The following is a 20591-nucleotide window of genomic DNA, read 5'->3' as shown; positions in this document are numbered from 1 at the left end:
AGATAAGTGAAGTTGTGAAATGATCTTAGGCTTTGTTTGTGTTAGGAAACCCCTATTTATCCTGAATATAAGCCTACCCATAGATTAATATCCCTTGTTAGCCATTTTGAGACTGAAAACCTATCTTTGATTAGTCGTAACAAGCCGCTACCCGTTCTTAATATCCATCTCTATTTGCACCCGGTCCCTCCTTGGCTCTAAAATAATAAGATTGAGGCTAAAAGCCTAAGTTGGGGGTGATAGGTGGACTAAGGGGAATATGAGGCATAAGCCTAAAGTGGAGTGAAGAAAAGTGCCCAGTTAAAAGACAGCGTTGTGGTAAGGGTAAAAGAAAAAAAAAGAGAAAAATGTGTAGAGAAGTAGAATCACAATAAAATCACACCGAGGCAACAAAAAGAAAGAAGGGAAGAAAACAAAAGGCGAAAAAGGGTAAAAAGAGAAGAATAAGATGTAGTGTTCAAGGAGGGTGAGTCACTGTTGCCCAAATATCTATCCTACCCATCCCCAAGCCTACATTACAACCTTGAAAAAGTCCTAGTGTAATCACAGCCGAACTGTCCAAGTTAAGGGTGCTGAAAATAAGGGTAAGCTTATGGTAATTGCATGCATAGCTGTAGGAATTTCTTTGTGAGTGTGATTGTTTCTCTTCTCCTTTGTCTTTTGTCCCGTTCTGTGTGTACATATATGTTGGGACATTCTTTGGTCTTTGTGAGGGAATTAGGATTTGTTAAGTGACTGGTTTCCCGTGAGTCTTGATTCGTGTGCACTATGGTTTTTGTGATAACTAGATGTCATAAATTGAAGTCTTATGATTAGTTGCAACGGGTCCTTGTTTGGTTTCATCTCTATTGGGGGGAGAGTCAGTGGGATACATTTGATATGCCGGAAGTTAATTGCCATAACCACTGTAGACACCTTTACTTTGTGATATCGAAACATTTGTAGATTGAGTCTGTTAGTTGACTTGCTTGAGGACAAGCAAAGACTTTAAGTTAGGGGTGTTGATGTGCCGAGATTTTTGGCACATCTAATGCTCTTTAACTCTAAGTTTTACTTGTTTTCGAGCACGTTCGTGGTAGTTTGATGTGTTTTATGTGTTGTGCAGGTTTTTTGAAGTTAGAATGCTCGGAAAGCGAAAAGACGAGGAAAATAGGCAATCTGTTCGGATAAGCATAAGGACGGACCGTCAACATGCTCGACGGCCCGTCAAATCTCCTCTTCAAAAAGATCCTACGAAGTAGCAAAAACATCAAAGCATACTCAGATCGTCGACTTGCACTGTCAACATGATCGACGGTCCGTCGAAGTGCTTCGACGGTGGAATTCCTACAAGGTGATAAAAGTGTACTCAGATCGTCGAGTCGGTCGTCGAGCATGTCGATGACCGTCGAAGTGCAAAGGCGACCCGTCGAAGTGCTAGTAAAGATAGAACAGGACTGGGATTAATTATTCCGAGTTTTAACTTGTATAAATACCTGTTTAGGTTTTATTTTTCAGACGTCTGGAGTTTTAGACTTGTAGTAATTACTTTTGAGTTATTCTTGCTTTTGAAGACTTCCAGACTATTACATTCATTACTTTCAAGTTTTATTCGTAAGTTCAATACAATAATTCAATTATGCTATCTTCAATCTTTTATTGTTTTCTTGTTGCCATGAGTAGCTAAACACCTTTACTAAGGTTGTGAACCCAAGGATGGGTGTTTTGTGATTGGGGATCGTGAAAGATATACGCATAATGGATTCTTAGGGTTTATTTGTTCTTCGTATTCATCATATAGTTAGTGGTTGCAAACATTAACTTACGCCATAAACTTTAGTTTATTTGGGAAAATAGCTAGGGTTATGTAAGAACAAATAATAAGAACTCAAGGCTTTAAACCTTGTTTAATAAATTCACTTAGGAATAAGAGGAATTTACTTGGCATAATTAACCGTTCTTCATGCATACTTTCTTATCTTTGGAAAAGCATAGAAAGAAATAATCTTTTCTTATTGGGAAATAGTTTAGATTCATATAGAGGTTAAGTGCATCCATACAAACAGTCCATTAGAAGTATATCAAGATCGAGACCCATGATCATACACATTATCTGACGGGGACACAACCTTGGTTCTTTTTACCCATATATTTACAAATTTAAATTTCCAGTCATTCTAAATTAGTCCACAAACCAAATCAGTTATAAAACCCTTTTCTGGAATACACCAGGACCGCAAGATTAGTATAATACTGGTTTAGTAAATTTTTCACACCATATTCTCTGTAGGATTCGACCCCAACCTCGTTGGGTTACTATATTTGGCAACGTCCGCGTTATACCATTAATATGTGTAATTTGAGCGTATCACACCCTTCATAGGTGAAATCTTCAGAAGCACCTGCTCGCCCTCCATAAACTCTAAATCTCAAACCTTCCGGTCTGTATACATCTTCTGTCAACTCTAGGCGGCTAGAAGCTTTTCCTGAATAAGCTTCACCTTGTCCACGAACTCTCTTAACAATTTTGTGCCCCATTGGCAAACCTAAAAAGCATCAAACCACCCATTAGGAGAACGACACCTCCTACCATACAAAACCTCAAATGACGCCATATCGATGCTGGAATGATAACTGATGTTGTATGCAAACTTCGCTAAGGGTAAGAACTGGTCCCAATAACCACCAAAATCAATGAGGCATGCTGTCAACATATCTTCGAGCACCTGGATAGTCTTCTCGGACGGATGAAAACTTGTACTAAGGTCCAATTGAGTACCCAACTCTGCCTGTAAAGCCCCCCAGAAGTGAGAAGTAAACTGAAGGCCTCAATCTGAGATAATAAAAATAGGGACCCTGTGTAATCGTACAATCTCGCGAAGGTAAATCCGGGCTAACTTCTCTGCAGTATAAGTGACCTGAACTGAATTGAAATGAGCGGACATAGTCAACCGACCAACAATAATCAAAATTGAATCAAACTTGCCCAAGGTCATAGAAAGACCCACAAAAAAATCTAAGGCGATCCTCTTTCATTTCCACTCGGCAATGGGCATCCTCTGAAGCACACCAGCTGGTCTCTAGTGCTCATACTTGACTTGCTGGCAATTCCCACACTTAGCCACAAAATCTGCAACATCTCTCTTCATCCTACCCCACCAGTAATGCTGCTTCAGATCATCATACATCTTAGTAGCACCTGGATTAATGGAATATCTGGAACTATGGTACTCCTCCAAAATCAAACGAGTTAAATCACCAACACGAGGAACGCACACGCGTCCCTTGATCCTCAGAATCCCCTCACTATCAAGCATGGCCTCCTTTGCCTTACATCTCAGAACCTTATCACGAATCTTACTTAACTAGGCATCCTGAAATAGTTGGGCCCTAATCTACTCCAATAGAGATGACCTTGCCTCAACACAAGCTAACACCTTGCACGGAACGGAAATTTCAAGGCGCACGAAACTGTTAGCCAGAGTCTGAACCTTCATGGCTAACGGATGCTCAGAAGCAACCAATCGGGCTAAGCTACCCATAGTCACTGCCTTGCGACTCAAGGCATCAGCTACTACATTGGCTTTCCCTGGATGATAGAGAATGGTGATGTGATATTCTTTCAGAAGCTCTATCTACCTATGTTGTCTAGAATTTAGATCTCTCTGACTGAACACGTGTTGAAGGCTAAGGTGATCGGTGAACACCTCCCAATGGACTCTGTATAGATAGTGTCTCTAAATCTTTAAGGAAAAGACTACCGCTAACAACTCCAAATCATGGGTAGGGTAGTTCTTCTCGTGGATCTTCAACTGTCGGGAAGCATGGGCAATGACTTTACCCTCCTGTATCAACACAGCACCCGAACCAACACGGGATGCATCATAATACACTGAGAAATCCTTACCCTCCACAGGTAATGCCAAAATTGGGGCTGGAGTCAAAAGAGTCTTGATCTTTTCAAAGCTCTCCTCACAAGCATCGGACCACTGGAAGGAAACCTCCTTCTAAGTCAATCTGGTCAATGAAGAAACAGTAGAAGCGAAACACTGCACAAATCGACAGTAGTAGCTGGCTAATCCCATGAAGCTATGAATCTCATTCACAGTAGTGGGCCTCACCCAATCTCTAACAGCCTCGATCTTCTTGGGATCAACCACAGACTCAAACCAGAACTCACACTTCAAAAACTTAGCGTAAAGCTTCTTCTCTTTCAACATCTTTTAATACACTAATATATCACTGATGAAGACAATGATGAAGGAATTAAGATATGTCTTGAAAATGCCATTCATCAAAGTCATAAATGCAGCTGGGGCATTCGTAAGCCTAAATGACATCACAAGGAACTCGTAATAACCATAACGAGTCCTAAAGGCAGTCTTTGGAACATCCTCGGCCCGAATCCTCAGCTGATGGTAGCCTGACCTTAAATCAATCTTCAAAAATACCGAAGCACCTTGAAGCTGGTCGACCAAGTCATCAATGCAAGGAATAGGATACTTATTATGAATGGTGACCTTATTCAACTGACTGTCATCTATGCACATCCTCATCGTACCGTATTTCTTCTTCACAAACAAAATAGGAGCACCTCAAGGGACACACTCGGTCTACTGAACCCCTTACTCAACAGATCCTATAACTTCTCCTTCAACTCCCTCAACTTATGGGCGCCATCCTATAGGGAGGAATAGAAATAGGGCGCGTGCCCGGATCCAAATTAATATAAAAATTAATGTTGCGGTCAGGTGGCAGATCCTACAAATCAGAAGGAAAGACCTCCGTGAACTCACACACAATGGGCACGGACTCAAGCGGCATAGAAGCAATGCTAGAATCACGAATATGAGCAAAGTAAGCCAAACACCCCTTGCTAACTAACCTATTTGCATGGAGATAAGAAATGATTTTCTTCGGAGCGGGGCTCAGAGTACCCCTCCACTCTAATCTAGGAATCCCAGGCATAGCTAATGTGACTGTCTTGGCGTGAGTGTCCAAGATAGTGTGATACGGTGACAACAAGGTCATACCCAAGATAATATCAAAGTCTGCCAAATCCAATATTATCAAATCTACCCAAGTATCATATCCCATAAAAGTAACTAAGCAAGATTGAAAGACTCGATCAATAACTACTGAATATCTAACTGGAGTAGACATATGGACAAGTACATCAAGACGGTCACTAGCAAAATCCCAACCAACAGAATGATAGGCAGATACATATGAGAAATTAGACCCTAGATTAAACAAGACTGAAGCAGGTCGACAATGAAAATTTTACCTGAGATCATAGCATCAGAGGCCTCAGCCTCGGGCCTACCTAGAAAAGAATTGCAATGACAACCACCGCGGCTCCTCTGGGCCGACTGCGCCCCTCTTCTGGAGGCCTAAGAACCCCTCTACCCGACTAGTGTCCACGCCTGGACAGATGAGATCCACCGCAGCCTGACTGAGTACTTCCTCTAGCTGAAGAACAACCCTAGCTACTAGATGGTGCTGGAGTGCTCGAAGTCTGGAACCGAGAACCCTACTGGGACCCACTCCGTCTGAATCTAGGACAATCTCTCATCAGGTGACCAAAGTCACCACAAACATAGCAAGATCTGGAGGCTGGAGGCTGAAACACGAAAGCTGATGAACCAGAGGGACCATCACAGTTAACTGGACGAGAGTAAGAACTACTATGGGACTGACCAGCTCTATAACCACTTGGCGTAGAAGGACCACCTGATAACGCTTGGATAACTATCCTCCATCCCTGTAGCTAGAACCACTAAACCCACTATGATGACTAGGCCTCTTCTCACTAGACTCTCCTAAAGATCGAGCCTTGGCTTAATCAACGCCCACAGTATGGTCAACAACCTCCTAAAAGGAAGATCCCAAAGTTACCAATTGGAGACAAGCAACACTAACAAAGCTATGAACCCCCTCCTCCTCCGTGAGAATCAATTAGGCAGCATACCTAGCCAAAAATAGAAATATGGCCTCATACTCTGACACTGACATGCCTCGCTATCGCAAGTGAAGGAACTTATCTCCATACTCATCCCTCAAATTACGCGGCACTTACTTCTCCAAGAAAATCTGATGAAACTGGATCTAAGTAAGTGGAGGTGCACCAACGGGTCTTCCCTCAATATAAGTCCACCACTAAGTCTTCGCATCCCTGCGAAACTGAAATGACACATAATACACACCATGGGACTCCACAATGCCCATCTTATAGAGCCTCTCATGTATCTCCACAACGAACTCACACGCATCCTCATTACGCCTGCCAAAGAACTTAGGCGGCTCCATCTTTAGGAACCTCCCAATAAACTCCTGATCTCCAACAGTCAAAGTCTAAACTGCCATGAGTTTGGGAGCACCCTCAAGGGCTGGAATACCACCTAGGGCCATAGCAGCAGCAGGATGCATCCCCATAATCTTACCCTGCTCGGTAGCCCGTACCCACACTCTAGTCTGGAAACCAACTGATGTAGTGGCACCACCTACGGCATGCTGGCCTTCAAGATGAAGAAGTACACCGGCCATAATATCCAAGAATACTGGATGAGATATGTCATCGGGGTGAGTCTGGGCGAGTCCTTCACCTCCCCCGACTGTCTGTGCTCTTGATACGCTCAAATTACACCTATTAATGGTATAACGCGGACGTTGTCAAATATAGTAACCCAACTAGGTTGGGGTCGAATCCTATAGAGAATATGGTGTGAAAAGTTTACTAAACAAGTATTATACTAATCTTGCGATCCAGGTGTATTCCAGAAAAAGGTTTTATAGTTGATTTGGTTTGTGGACTAATTTAAAGTGACTGAAAATTTAAAGTTGTAAATATATGGGTAAAAAGAGCCAAGGTTGTGTCCCCATCAGATAAAGTGTATGATCATGGGTATCGATCTTGATATACTTTTAATGGACTGTTTATATTGATGCACTTAACCACTATGTGAATCTGAACTATTTCCCAATAAGAAAAGATTATTTCTTTCTATGCTTTTTCCAAAAATAAGAAAGTATGCATGAAGAACGGTTAATTTTGCCAAGTAAATTCCTCTTATTCCTAAGTGAATTTATTAAACAAGGTTTAAAGCCTTGAGTTCTTGTTATTTGCTCTTACCTAACCCTAGCTATTTTCCCAAATAAACTAAAGTTCATGGCGTTAGCTAATGTTTGCAACCACTAACTATATGATGAAAACGAAGAACAAATAAATCCTAACAATCCATTATGCGTATATCTTTCACGATCCCCAATCAAAAAATACCCATCCTTGGGTTCACAACCTTAGTAAAGGTGTTTAGCTACTCATGGCAACAAGAAAACAATAAAAGATTGAAGATAGAATAATTGAATTATTGTATTGAACTTACGAATAAAACTTGAAAGTAATGAATGTAATAGTCTGGAAGTCTTCAAAAGCAAGAATAACTCAAAAGTAAATACTACAAGTCTAAAACTCCAGACGTCTGAAAAATAAAACCTAAACAGGTATTTATACAAGTTAAAACTCGGAATAATTAATCCCAGTCCTGTTCCATCTCGGCTAGCACTTCGACGGGTCGCCTTTTCACTTCGACGGTCATCGACATGCTCAACGACTGACTCGACGATCTGAGTACACTTTTATCACCCTGTAAGAATTCCACCGTCGAAGCACTTCGACGGACCGTCGATCATGTCGACAGTGCAAGTCGACGATCTGAGTATGCTTTGATGTTTTTGTTACTTCGTAGGAACTTTTTGACGAGGCAATTCGACAGACCATCGGTCATGTTGACGGTCCGTCAAGATTGCTTCTTTTCCTCGTTTTCTCGCTTTCCGAACATTCTAACTTCAAAATTCCTGCACAACAAACAAAACACATCAAACTAACACAAACTTGCTCGAAAACAAGTAAAACTTAGAATTAAAAAGTATTGGATGTGCCAAAATTCCCGGCACATCAACACCCCCCAACTTAAAGTCTTTGCTTGTCCTCAAGCAAGTCAACGAACAAACTCAATCTACAAATGTCTCGATATCACAAAGTAACACTGTTTACAGTGGTTGTGGCAATTAATTTCCAACATATCATGTGTACCACAATGACTCTTCCCCTAATAAAAACAAAACCAATCAAGGACGCATTGCAACTAACAATAATGCTTCAATTTATGACATCTAGTTATCAAAGAAACCATAGCGCACACGAATCAAGACTCACGGGAAACCAGTCACTTAACAAATTCTAATGCCCTCACAAAGACCAAAGAATGTCCCAACATATATGTACACACAGAATGGGACAGAAGATAAAGGAGAAGAGAAACACTCACACTCACAAAGAAATTCTCTAGCTATACATGCAAATACCTTAAGCTACCCTTATTTTCAGTGCCCTCGACTTTAGACAATTCGGCTGTGATCACACTAGGACTTTCTCAAGGTTGTAATGCAGGCTTGGGGACAAGTAGGATAGATATTTGGATAACTGTGACTCACCCTCCTTGAACACTACATCTTATTCTTCTCTTTTACCTTTTTCGCCTTTTGTTTTCTTCCCTTCTTTCTTTTTCTTGCCTCGGTGTGGTTTTATTGCGATTCTACTTCTATATTTTTTTTTCTTTGTTTGATATTTTTCTCTTCATTTTTTTCATTTTTTTCTCCACACTTACCACACCGCTGTCTTTTAACTAGGTACTTTTACTACAACCCCACTTTAAGCTTATACCTCAAGATTCCCTTAGTCCACCTATCACCCCTAACATAAGCTTCCAGCCTCAATCTTACTATTTTAGTGCCAAGGACGGACCGAGTGCAAACAGATGTATATTCAGAATGGGTATCGCCTTGTTACGACTAATCAAAGAATAGGTTTTCAGGCTCAAAATGGCTAACAAGAGATATTAATCTATGGGTAGGCTTATATGCAGGCTAAACACAGGGGTTCCTAACACAAACAAGGCCTAATATCATTTCACAGCTTCACTTATCTTCAGAATGAAGACACGACTAACCAAGCAAGTTCTAGATTACATACAAAAGTAGAGAATATATCTACAAAACCTCACAACACAAGGCATCAGAATTGTCAACATACTAGTCTCCACGCTATAATTCCATACAAAAGGTAACCCAATAATCTAAATGTCACACAAAGAAGCATGCATGTCAATTAAACAAACAAGTCCAGTTTTTTCAAAAAAATTCGGAGGGGAGTACTTTTTCTCAAATCAAAACAAGACAACCCTATGTTAATCAAACCACCACCACATAAGTCAACAATACTCTAATTTATCTAAACACGACCTAAACATTCCAGGTTCAACAAGAAATAAAACCCTCAGGAAAAGAACCAAGGCAAAGAAAAGTCGAGGCGGTCCTAAACACATCTATAACAAATCAAATACTCCCACCCCCAACTGAAAAAGTCTGCAATGTCCCCAATGCAGTAAAAGTAAAACCAAGGAGTAGGAATACCTGTGGTGCACTAGGCGCGCTACTCATCTCGCGACTTTTCGATCTGCGAGGCATCAGTTGGTGCAATCGCACCAACAGCAGTCTCTGTAGCAGCGTAAGCAACAACATCCGTAGTGGTGCCCGTAGGCACTGGCACTGGAGTAGGAAGGGGTGGTGGCAATGCCTCGCCGCTGGGAGCACTGCTCGAGGTGGCTCCCCTAGTCCCAAACATGACATTCTGCACGAGCGATCTCTGAATGGCCTCGGCCACCTGCTGCTCCTCTATACTCGGGCCCCTAGGGCGAATGCTCTCTCACACCTCATCCTCATCACGGGCCACTCTCTTTCTCTTTCCCCGACCACCTACTGCGGTAGGCACAAATAACTGCACCACTGGGAGCTCCTTCTTAATTTTCTCCGCAACAAACGGTGGTAATGCTACTAGGCTCGGATCACGGGCCTTCAATAATGCAACATCAGCCTTAAGCTGCTCTAACTCTACCCTCAAACTATCAACGGAAGTAGTCGGGCAAACCATCTCCAATGCAGTCAATCTCATCTCAAATCCATCCAGCTAAGCGGACAGTGTCATCCTTACATGATCTAATGCCTCGTTAACACTCAATCTCACATAATCATCAAGCTGGGCCACTATGATCTTTGACTGTTGGTCCGCTGTATGCCTTTTCTGCAAATTTCCTAAAGTTGTCCATTGAGAAGGCATATGGATCAACTCTGGTTGTACCCTGGGGTTGTCCAGCTGGACCCACTGGCTGTGGGGTTGAGCTTGAAGCTGGTGGAGCCGAAGTCTGTGGCTATGAAATAGCAGTTTGAGTCTCAACGGAATCATCTCCAATATCAGTAGCTGGGATCTCAGAATATGTAGCCTGCATAGTATCAATAATAAGGGCAGCAGTGGTGGGTAACTCCTGTGTAGAGTTACACGTGGCCCCAGGATGAATCAGCTTCTGCGGTAGGGGTACCCCTCCAAGTGCCACTAGAAACCCATCCGCTTCCCCTTGGCTCTAATTAATGGTCTCCTTCTTGCTCGTTTCTACCGAATAAACCGACGAAGCTATAATCTGGTGGTTGATATCATCTATAAACCTCACTGGTGACCTCCGAACAAGCTTTGTAATCAAGCATGGAAATATCAGGGAAGTGTTGGGCTGGGAAGCCCTCAACTGTATCTCCGTACTAGCCAATGCCCCGAAATCAATCGGGTATCTGGACATCAATGCGGCTACAACAACCTGCCTGTCAACCGTAAGACATTATTGGCCTGAGTGGGGAAAATCCTCAACTACACCACGCTCCACCAAAATTTGACCTCTAAAGTTAACCAACTCTTCTTTATCCGATTCTTCAAGTTAGTTCATTCGACTCTCTTGGTCGGCTGACCCAACATTGTAGCTACCCAGTCCCTGAAGGACTGTTCCTTGCGCCTTAGCAATTTTTCTTCTAGCTCAATTGCTTGCCTCGGGGCAGTGTAGTCATCACCGAAATATACTCTGTTGATGGCCCGGGCAGATATATCAACACTCAGCCCTCTGATCTCAACCTCGCTCTGTGGTGGTATCTCCCTCAATTTCTGGCTCCTCTTTCTAACTTTTCTGATCAAGGCCCCATATGCGGCATATATCTCCCGAACTAAAATCGGACAATACTCCCCAGGCGGCTCCTACATAAACTAGAGCTGATAGTGGCGAATGAGCTCTCTGGCCCTGGGTAAGATCTCTAGCCCCTCAAAACTGATCCGCCGCTCTTCATTTATGGTGCGGTTCTCATGCTGAGTGTCGTCACCTTTCAATTCAATGCCATACTCATACAGCCGCCTGGCACCCTCAACAGAGAAACAATCCTCAAGCCTCTTGGTTTTAAGTTCCCGAGCCTTAGCTGCCTCAGCATCAGTATCGGTAGCAGCCTCATCATCACTAGGCTGTAGGCTCTGATGGGTTTGGGATCTAGAAGGTGCCTGCAAGGACTGAGCAGCATCCTTAGTAGACTGTGCTCGTGCAGCAGGTGAGGCATCTCCAAATAGATCCTCTGATCCCTCCTCCTCGGATCTATCACTGGATCCAGATATAGATGATTCCTCCTCGCCATACTGGGAGGAACTGGAGGTGTAGGAGCGGGTACTGTGACCTGCCTATTCCACGGGGGAGGAGCAGCCCTATTCTTCCTCACGGGTATCACCTCAAGCTCATCATGCTCGTCTCTAAGTGTCGGTTGGCTACTGGACCTCCTTCGACCCGTCGTTCTTTGAGTTTGCCTTGAGCCACCCCCTCCGGTGGTTGTTAACTTTAGTGGCGCCATACCCAAAATAAAACCAAGAAAGGGCCAAAATTTCTCAAAAGCATTTACTATCGCATGCAGCTCTTGCTCAGTCACCGTGTAGTTCATCTGTGCCGCATTAAGTGTCCTACTAGCATACTAGATCGGGTGCATAATTTTATTGTGCCTCTAGCCAAGCACCGTACCTATCGCGAAACCACTAGTATCACACATCAACTCAAAGAGTAAGGACCAATCTGGAGTAACAATCATAGGAGCAGTAGTAAGGTGCTCCTTTAGTTCATCAAACGCCTTTCAGCACTTGTCATCAAATACAAACTTAGCCTCTTTTTCAAGAAGCTTGCACATCGGGTTAGCAATCTTGGAGAAATCCTTGATGAAGCGCCTGTAGAACCCAGTATGTCCTAAGAAACTTCGGACACCTTTGACTGAGATGGGTGGAGGAAGTTTTGCAATCACATCTATCTTCACTTGATCGACATCAATTCCCTTTTCAGAGATTTTGTGACCTAGGATGATCCCTTCCTTCACCATAAAGTGACACTTCTCCCAATTTAGCAAGAGATTTGTCTCCTCACATCTTTTCAGCACTTGACCCAGAAAGTCAAGGCAATCATCAAACGAATCACCAACAATCGAGAAATCATCCATAAATACCTCCAAGAAATCCTCTACCATATCAGAAAAGATCGACATCATGCACCTCTGAAAAGTGGCTGGTGCATTGCATAGACTAAAGGGCATTTGACTGAACGCAAACGTCCCATAGGGACAAGTAAAAGTCATCTTCTCTTGGTCTTTTAAGGCAATGTTGATCTGATTATAGCCTGAGTATCCATCTAGGAAGCAATAGTAAGACCTCCCTGCCAGCCTACATGGGAAAATGGTCTTTACAAGTGGCAGTATTCTGCTTCCTATAGTCAATGCAAACACGTCATCCAGTAATTGTACGAGTGGGAATCAGCTCATTCTTTGCATTAGGCACTACAGTGATACCTCCTTTCTTTGGTACATATTGAACATGACTTACCCACTTGCTGTCTGCAATCGGATAAACTACCCCAACATCTACCACTTTATGATCTCCCTTTTTACGACCTCTAGCATGTTCTGGTTTAATCTCCACTGATGCTCAACACTCGTCTTGCTATCCTCCTCTAGCTAAATTTTACGCTCACAGATTCCAAAAGAAATACCCCGAATGTTTGCTATGGTCCAACCAATAGCACGTCTGTACTCGTGCAAAATCTCCACTAAACGCTCATTTTGTTCCTCAGTCAATAATGCTAAAATGATCACTGGCAATGTCTTGTTCTAACCAAGAATTCATACCTCAAGTGTGCTGGGAGCTGCTTAAGCTCAAGATTTGGTGGCTCAACAATAGAAGGCTTAGCTGGTGGAGTAGTTCTATTTGCAAGATCAAGATCAAGCTTTCTTGAGTGGTAAGTGTAGGAACCTAGACCCTCAAGTGCGTTTATAGTTTCCACGTATCCCTCCATATCACAAGCATCAATGTTTATCAGAACTGCAACGAGATCTTCTCCCAGACTATCTTCTTCCAATTTATGTTCGACATCATCATCAATCCCATCAAACGAATCCAGAATCACAAAATCAGCAGGCAACATGATCTTGCCCACTTGCACCGACACGTCATCTATAACCCTAATTGGCTTCTTGATAGATCTGTCTGCCATTTGTAATCACATAGAAGTCTGTCTAGTGGTTCCCTGTATCAGCAACAACTTCTGGAATATCAGCAACTTTTTCTTCACTACGGACTTCCTTATCAATAATAGGCACTTCAGAATGCACCTCTTCTTCCTCAATAATAGGATCTAGATCAACCACTTTCTTGTCAGCACCTTGAAGTATTTTATCACTCCTCGTGCTAATAGAAAAAGTACGTTCCACTCCCCCACCATTCTTCGAGTTTGGAATAGTATCACCAGGAAGCCCTCATTTTCTAGCAGGATGTTGTTCTCTAGAAAGATCATGCATCTGCTGTTCAAGATTCTGAATAGCTGCTGAATGAGAGACCACCGTCTCTGATAGCCCAGACAGTGTATTTTCAGTGTTTGTCTAACTTGCCAACATTTTCTCAAGCATTGATTCCAACCTCGAACTACCTTGATCATTAGACTGCCCTTTTGGTGGAATGTAAGGATTGGAACTTCTGTTTCCAAAATTACCGTTGTTGTTGTATCTCTCTTGGTTCGGTCCACCATAGTTGTTTTTGTAGTTCCCTTGGTTATATGACCCCTGCCCTTGTTGGGGTCTCTAATATCTCTGAATTGGCCCAGGAATATCCCCTTTCGCTATGTAATCTGCATACTGAACATTCTCAATCTACGGAGGGGGGCCTTCTTGATATGGACCCTCTGGGACTTGGTACATTCCAGGCGGCATGCCTGATATATCTTCACAAACGTTCACTTTCTTTGCTTCTCTCTCATCAAGCCTCTTTGTCAATAAACAGAGACTAGTGCCCAATTGTGCCAATGTCTGCTGTGTTTCCTGGCTATCTTTCACAATGTTTTGAATCAATGGTGTTCTAAGTGATAGCCCATCAGAATTACTTGAATGCCATGCTTGGCTGTATATAGTCAATCGGTTAAGTATATCAGTAATAGTAGCATAAGACTTATTCATGAAACACCCGCTGGCAGCATTATTGGCTATTGCTTGGGACATAGGATCCAAACCTCTGTAAAACTTCTCCTTCAAAATCTGTTCTGAAAATCATGGTTTGGACTCCTATCCAAATATTCTTTGTACCTCTCCCAAGCTTCAAAAATTTGCTCCCCATCACGTTGTTTGAATTCGTAAATCTGATCACGAGTTTTAGCTCTTTTACTCGGGGGGTACCACTTCCTGAGAAACACTCTGACCATCGCTTCCCATGTAGCAATAGAGTTTCGGGGCAGCTTTGTGAACCATTTTCTCGTTTCTCCATCTAACAAATATTTAAAGAGTTTCAGCCGAACTACTTCTTGAGTCACACCCCATTAGATATGCTGAGAGCACACATCCATAAAGGTTGTTATGTGTTGGTGAGGGTAATCATCGACTGCATTCCGAAAGTATCCCTCTTGTTTGAGCATATGATAGAGGGAACTATCAAACTTGATAGTCACCCTCAGATGAATGATTGCAGATGCAAAGTCTTCATCTGCTTCTGGTTCATCAGCAAAAACATTCTCGATTGGAAGTTTGTTGTTGGCCATGATCACCTGGTTTACAAGGTAGCAAACAAGATGTGTTGGAATATGACAAAGACTTTAAGAAGAGTAAACAATATTTAGTAATTTCAAAATCGTATTCCCCGACAACGGCGCCAAAATTTGATACGCTCAAATTACACCTATTAATGGTATAATGCAGACGTTGTCAAATATAGTAACTCAACGAGGTTGGGGTCGAATCCCACAGAGAATATGGTGTGAAATGTTTACTAAACAAGTATTATACTAATCTTGCGGTCCTGGTGTATTCCAGAAAAGGATTTTATAGTTGATTTTGTTTGTGGACTAATTTAAAGTGACTGGAAATTTAAAGTTGTAAATATATGGGTAAAAAGAACCAAGGTTGTGTCCCCGTCAGATAAAGTGTATGATCATGGGTATCGATCTTGATATATACTTCTAATGGACTGTTTATATGGATGCACTTAACCACTATGTGAATCTGAACTATTTCCCAATAAGAAAAGATTATTTCTTTCTATGCTTTTTCCAAAGATGAGAAAGTATGCATGAAGAACGATTAATTATGCCAAGTAAATTCCTCTTATTTCTAAGTGAATTTATTAAATAAGGTTTAAAGCCCTGAGTTCTTGTTATTTTCTCTTACCTAACCCTAGCTATTTTCCCAAATAAACTAAAGCTTATGGCGTTAGCTAATGTTTGCAACCACTAAATATATGATGAAAACGAAGAACAAATAAACCCTAACAATCCATTATGCGTATATCTTTCACGATCCCCAATCACAATACACCCATCCTTGGGTTCACAACCTTAGTAAAGGTGTTTAGCTACTCATAGCAACAAGAAAATAATAAAAGATTGAAGATTACATAATAGAATTATTTTATTGAACTTACAACTTGAAAGTAATGAATGTAATTGTCTGGAAATCTTCAAAAGCAATAACAACTCAAAAGTAATTACGACAAGATTAAAACTCTAGATGTCTAAAAAATAAAACCTAAACAGATATTTGTACAAGTCAAACTCGGAATAATCAATCCCAGTCCTGTTCCAGCTCGGCTTGCACTTCGACGGGTCGACTTTGTACTTCGACGGTCATCGATATACTGGACGACCATATCGACGATCTGATTATGCTTTTTCACTCTGCAGGAAATCCACTGTTGAAGTACTTCGACGGACCGTCGATCATGTCGACGGTGCAGGTCGATGATCTGATGATGCTCTGATGATTTTTTAATTCGCAGGAACTTATGACGAGGCAATTTGACGGACTGTCGAGCATGTTGATGGTCCGTCCTTATGCTTATCAAACAGATTGCTTCTTTTCCTCGTTTTCTCGCTTTCCGAGCATTCTAACTTCAAAATACTTGCACAACACACAAAACACATCAAACTAGCACAAACTTGCTCGAAAACAAGTAAAACATAGAGTTAAAAAGCATTGGATGTGCCAAAATTCCCGGCACATCAGCTCTCTCGGGCTGACGCTTTGGAGAACCTGAACGTGCTCGCCTCTGTCCCGCCACAGGGGCCTCACCCCTGGCCGGTGCAGCTCCACTGTTCTTGTCTTCTGGTACTTGCCCCAACAGCAGGCTTGGGCACCTCGTCCATCGCGATGGTAACTCGTGTCGTCACCATCTAAGAGAGAATAAAAGCTAATCAGATACCAATTTGAATAAAGTAGCACGAAGGAATGAAAGAATGTGAAGTTTCCTAAATGTCCCATAGCCTCTCGCAGATAGGTACGGAGCTCATCGTAATGATCCGCAAGACTCTACTAGACATGCTCTTGTACTTATAGACCGAGTAACCTAGGGCTCTAACACTAACTTGTAACGCTCCAACTCAGGGAACGTACAGGCACCTAAAATTTTCCACCTAGGTAGGCGAACCCATCCTTTATTCACTAACCATTCATCAATAAAATAAACCCAAGCACCCAAATATATGATAAGTCTAACATAAATTGATAAATAAAGTAAGTGCGGAATAATACATCAATCCCCAAAAATCTGGTTTAGGCCGTACAAGATCCACTATAATAAATCCATAAGTCTGAAATATGAATATATGTTCTAAAAGAAGAATACTGTCTCAGAATAGCAAGTAAGACAAGTGCAAGAGAAGAGACATCGGGGTTGCGGATCCATCCAATAGCTCACCCTAAAATGCTCGTCGATCATCCTCAAGACTCAGTCATGAAGAGAAAAAGTCGACCCAGTAACGTAGTCTGCACTCATAAAGAATGCAGCAAGGTAGAATCAGTACAACAACACGTACTGATTAGGCATCGTAGGCCGACAACAATTAGATAACATATGCATAAGAAAGAGATTGAAAGGTAGACATGCTCACAATCAGATATGACTCAACACATTCCAAAAGTATCATATCCAGTACCAAATTACAATGTCTGGCATATCTACTCAAAATCAACTATATCTCCGAAGTACAATCTCAAAAACCACTATCAAGTCCACATATGCGCATGGCCTGATCCAATAGTCAATGTTGCGGAACATGCAAACTGATCCCAGTCGGTGTTGACGTACGTGCAACCCGATCCAAGTAAGTGTTGCGACGCACAACCCAATCCCAATATATGTATAAATGAGTGGATGCATGATAACAATGCCAACAAGAATATAAGGATTATCCATGTCACACATAGACACATACAACAATCACAATAAAAATATCATCTCTTTCTTTTCCTTTCCAACAACCTCAACAATAATAAATACGCTCTCCAATCATAAGGAAATCACTAACCATCAACTCTAGAATCAATTACGTGGCGACAAGCCAATAAATCACAATAAGGCAATAACTCAATAGAACACAATAAGGCAACAACCCATAGTCAACAACAATATCAACCTAAGTATTCCATCCCAAATTTCATACCCGAAGGTTGACATGCTTTCTCCAACAATCACTAACTCTACATATGATTCGCAAACCAAAGTCTAACCAAAACAGTAAGCCGTAACATACATGGAAAGCAGAATAGGAGCTACGAACCATCAAACCTTAGCCTTGCCCTTTCTTTGTGCCTCCAGATACTCAAAGTCTCAAAGAAGATTCAGTCCAAAAGCTATTCAATTCGCCCAAAGTGTGCTTAGAGAGTGATGAATGGAAATGATAGGATTAAAGGGTTTTAACTTAAGAAAGATGGAAATAGTCTGCCCGTCATCCACTGCAGCGGGCACGCTACAGCGCCACATGGCCCGCTATTGCGACAAACACCAAAAACTCAACAAGCCGCTACAAAGGCTCCCCATCCGCTATCGTGAGTTTGCCTTAGCGAATATCTATCTGCTAGGGAAACTCATCACAATATCTCCTCACCCACTACGACGGTCGGTCCTTCACTACAACGGGACCGCTACAGTCAATCTGGTACCGCTACAGCGGACACTAGGCATAAGAAAATTTTGGGTTTTGACAAGTTTTAACCCAAAATCCGACTATCACCGAGGCCCCACATATACAAAACAAACATGCAAACACACATAAAACGCGTTACGAACTCATCCGTGGCCTCAAAATTTCTAACAAAGGTCTATTTGATCAAGTCAACCCCCAATGGTCTAAAGCCAAGTTTCTAACCCAAGTCCCAAAATGCTCCCAAGTGCCTTTTCAATCGAACCGAGCATCCCACCAAGTCAAAAACGGTTATCCAGACATCTCAGAATTGACAGAATTTCGAAAAAAGTCAGTTTACCCAAAAGTCAACTTTTAGTCAAACATATTTCACTTTAAGGCTCAAACTTCCAAAAGTCACACTAAACCTCGCCCAATGAACTCGGGAAAAGGTCAACAAGGGTAAAAGGGTCAATAGTACTATAACGACCAATCCGGTTGTTACAGCAGATTTACAGAAAGACGAATCAGCTCTTAGGATTGTGCTCATATCAGCTATTGGTAAGCCTCATTCCATTCGGTGTTTTATCCTTACTTTACTTTTATTTTAGTTATGCAGTCTTATCCTGGTAAATAGTTTAGCAGTCAGACTCATATCAGAGGTTTCATAGACTAGTCAGTTATGTCATGTCAGACGTTCAGTTAAGTTAGCCTCGTTGGCTACATTACTATATTTTGGCATTCACGATATAATAGTATTTTCAAAACATATGATTATTTAATCTCATGTTTAGTCACACCATGCATGTTTATATTATATTTCGCATCAGTTCATGCCCCGTGTTTATTTAGGAAGCCATATGGTTTGCTCGGTCACATGCAATCAGACACCGAGTTCCATGTTATGCCCAGGTCATGGTTCGTGGCGTGACAAAGCTTGGTATCAGAGAAATAGGTTCAAGTGTCTTAAGGAGTCTATGAAGCCGTGTCTAGTAGAGTCCTACTTATGGGTGTAAAGCACGCCACACTTATAATTGGGAGGCTACAGGGTGTTTAGGGAAAGTTACCATTCGTTTTACTCTAGATCATGCCATAGAGCTATGCTATAAGAAAATATTTGAACTTCTATCCTTTCTATCGAATATGCCTCATTTTTTTAAAGGAGATGTACAGCTAATCATTATCGACGTGTTCCTTTCAGATAGAGTTATCAGGAATGGAGCAAGTTGCTCAGGAACGTGTGGGGAGAATGGACCGAACCCTTTCAGATGGCTCTTATTTTGAGGGGATGTGCTATTTTCTCCCCTCCCGGTAATACAACTAGGAATCCGACACCCAATAGAGTTGCTCATGCAACAAAAAGATAGAAGAGGACCGCTTTTACTAGCATACGGAATTGCCCCACCTGTGGGAACTGCCACTTAGGCGAATGCAACATGAGCTCGAAATATGCTACCGTTGTGGTAAGAGGGGTCACAAGAGGACCCAGTGCCCCAAGTTCGGCCGTGGAGAGATTCTTTTAGCTCCTTATCAAAAGGACATTCATGAATGCTTTGTTTGTAAAACATTGGGACATCTACAAAGGGAATGCCCCTACTTTCATAGCAATATGGGTTTAGAGTTTCAGCGGCATCCTTCTTGCAGCAAGTGTAGAAAAAGACATGCAAGAGAGTGTCGTATGAGTATAGATGTGTGTTATAAGTGTGGACTTTGAGGACACATGCAGAGAGATTACCCTTCAGCTAGGTATGGCTATACCAACTGTGGTGGTGGTGAAGTACAGCCCACCGGACCAGTCGTAGCAGCATCCGCAACACTTTTCCCAGCCTATGGCACTCAGGCATTAGCAGGCCAAGGCACAGGTAGGAGTGAAGTGTCTGTATCAGGCGGGGGTCAGGCCCTTATCATGATATGGCAAGTCGTTAGGATTTAGAGGCGCCGCCAAACGTTGTCGTAGGTATGCCGATAGTTTTTTTTTCCTTCTTGATATGCAATAGTTGGTATTGCCCTTTGATCTACTATATTTTAGTGGCTATCTCGTGATATCGTCCTAACTTGTTTAAGTGTTTTTGGCAACATTAGAGGGTGTGATGTTAGTGAATTGCTTCAAGAGGGTTATTTTGATGGATAATGGGTCAGGTAGGTAAGGGAATGAAAAGATAAGTTACATGGCAATAGTCTTAGAGGCAGAACTAGAAGAATGATCAGATAGCGACTTATTGCTAGACTTAAGGGATCCACGGTCTTAAAAAGTTAGCTTTTGAAATAAAGGGGAGATGGTGC

The 20591-nt window shown here is 42.0% G+C and overlaps 1 protein-coding gene across 1 annotated transcript; it reads right to left on the bottom strand.

Moving 5' to 3' along the window:
* Positions 1 to 3716: 3716 nt before the first annotated feature.
* LOC132607990 (uncharacterized) lies at positions 3717 to 6288 on the bottom strand. Its single transcript, XM_060322073.1, has 3 exons — positions 6186 to 6288; positions 5059 to 5222; positions 3717 to 3986 (listed from the first exon to the last, which is right to left on the bottom strand). Exons 1-3 carry the CDS (start codon positions 6286 to 6288, stop codon positions 3717 to 3719), a joined length of 537 nt encoding a protein of 178 aa, XP_060178056.1.
* Between the last annotated feature and the right edge of the window lie 14303 nt (positions 6289 to 20591).

Source organism: Lycium barbarum, chromosome 8 (assembly GCF_019175385.1).
Source record: "Lycium barbarum isolate Lr01 chromosome 8, ASM1917538v2, whole genome shotgun sequence".
Taxonomy (NCBI): Eukaryota; Viridiplantae; Streptophyta; class Magnoliopsida; order Solanales; family Solanaceae; genus Lycium; species Lycium barbarum.
Note: the sequence above shows the minus strand (reverse complement) of the source record. Positions and strands in the feature narration are given on the sequence as shown.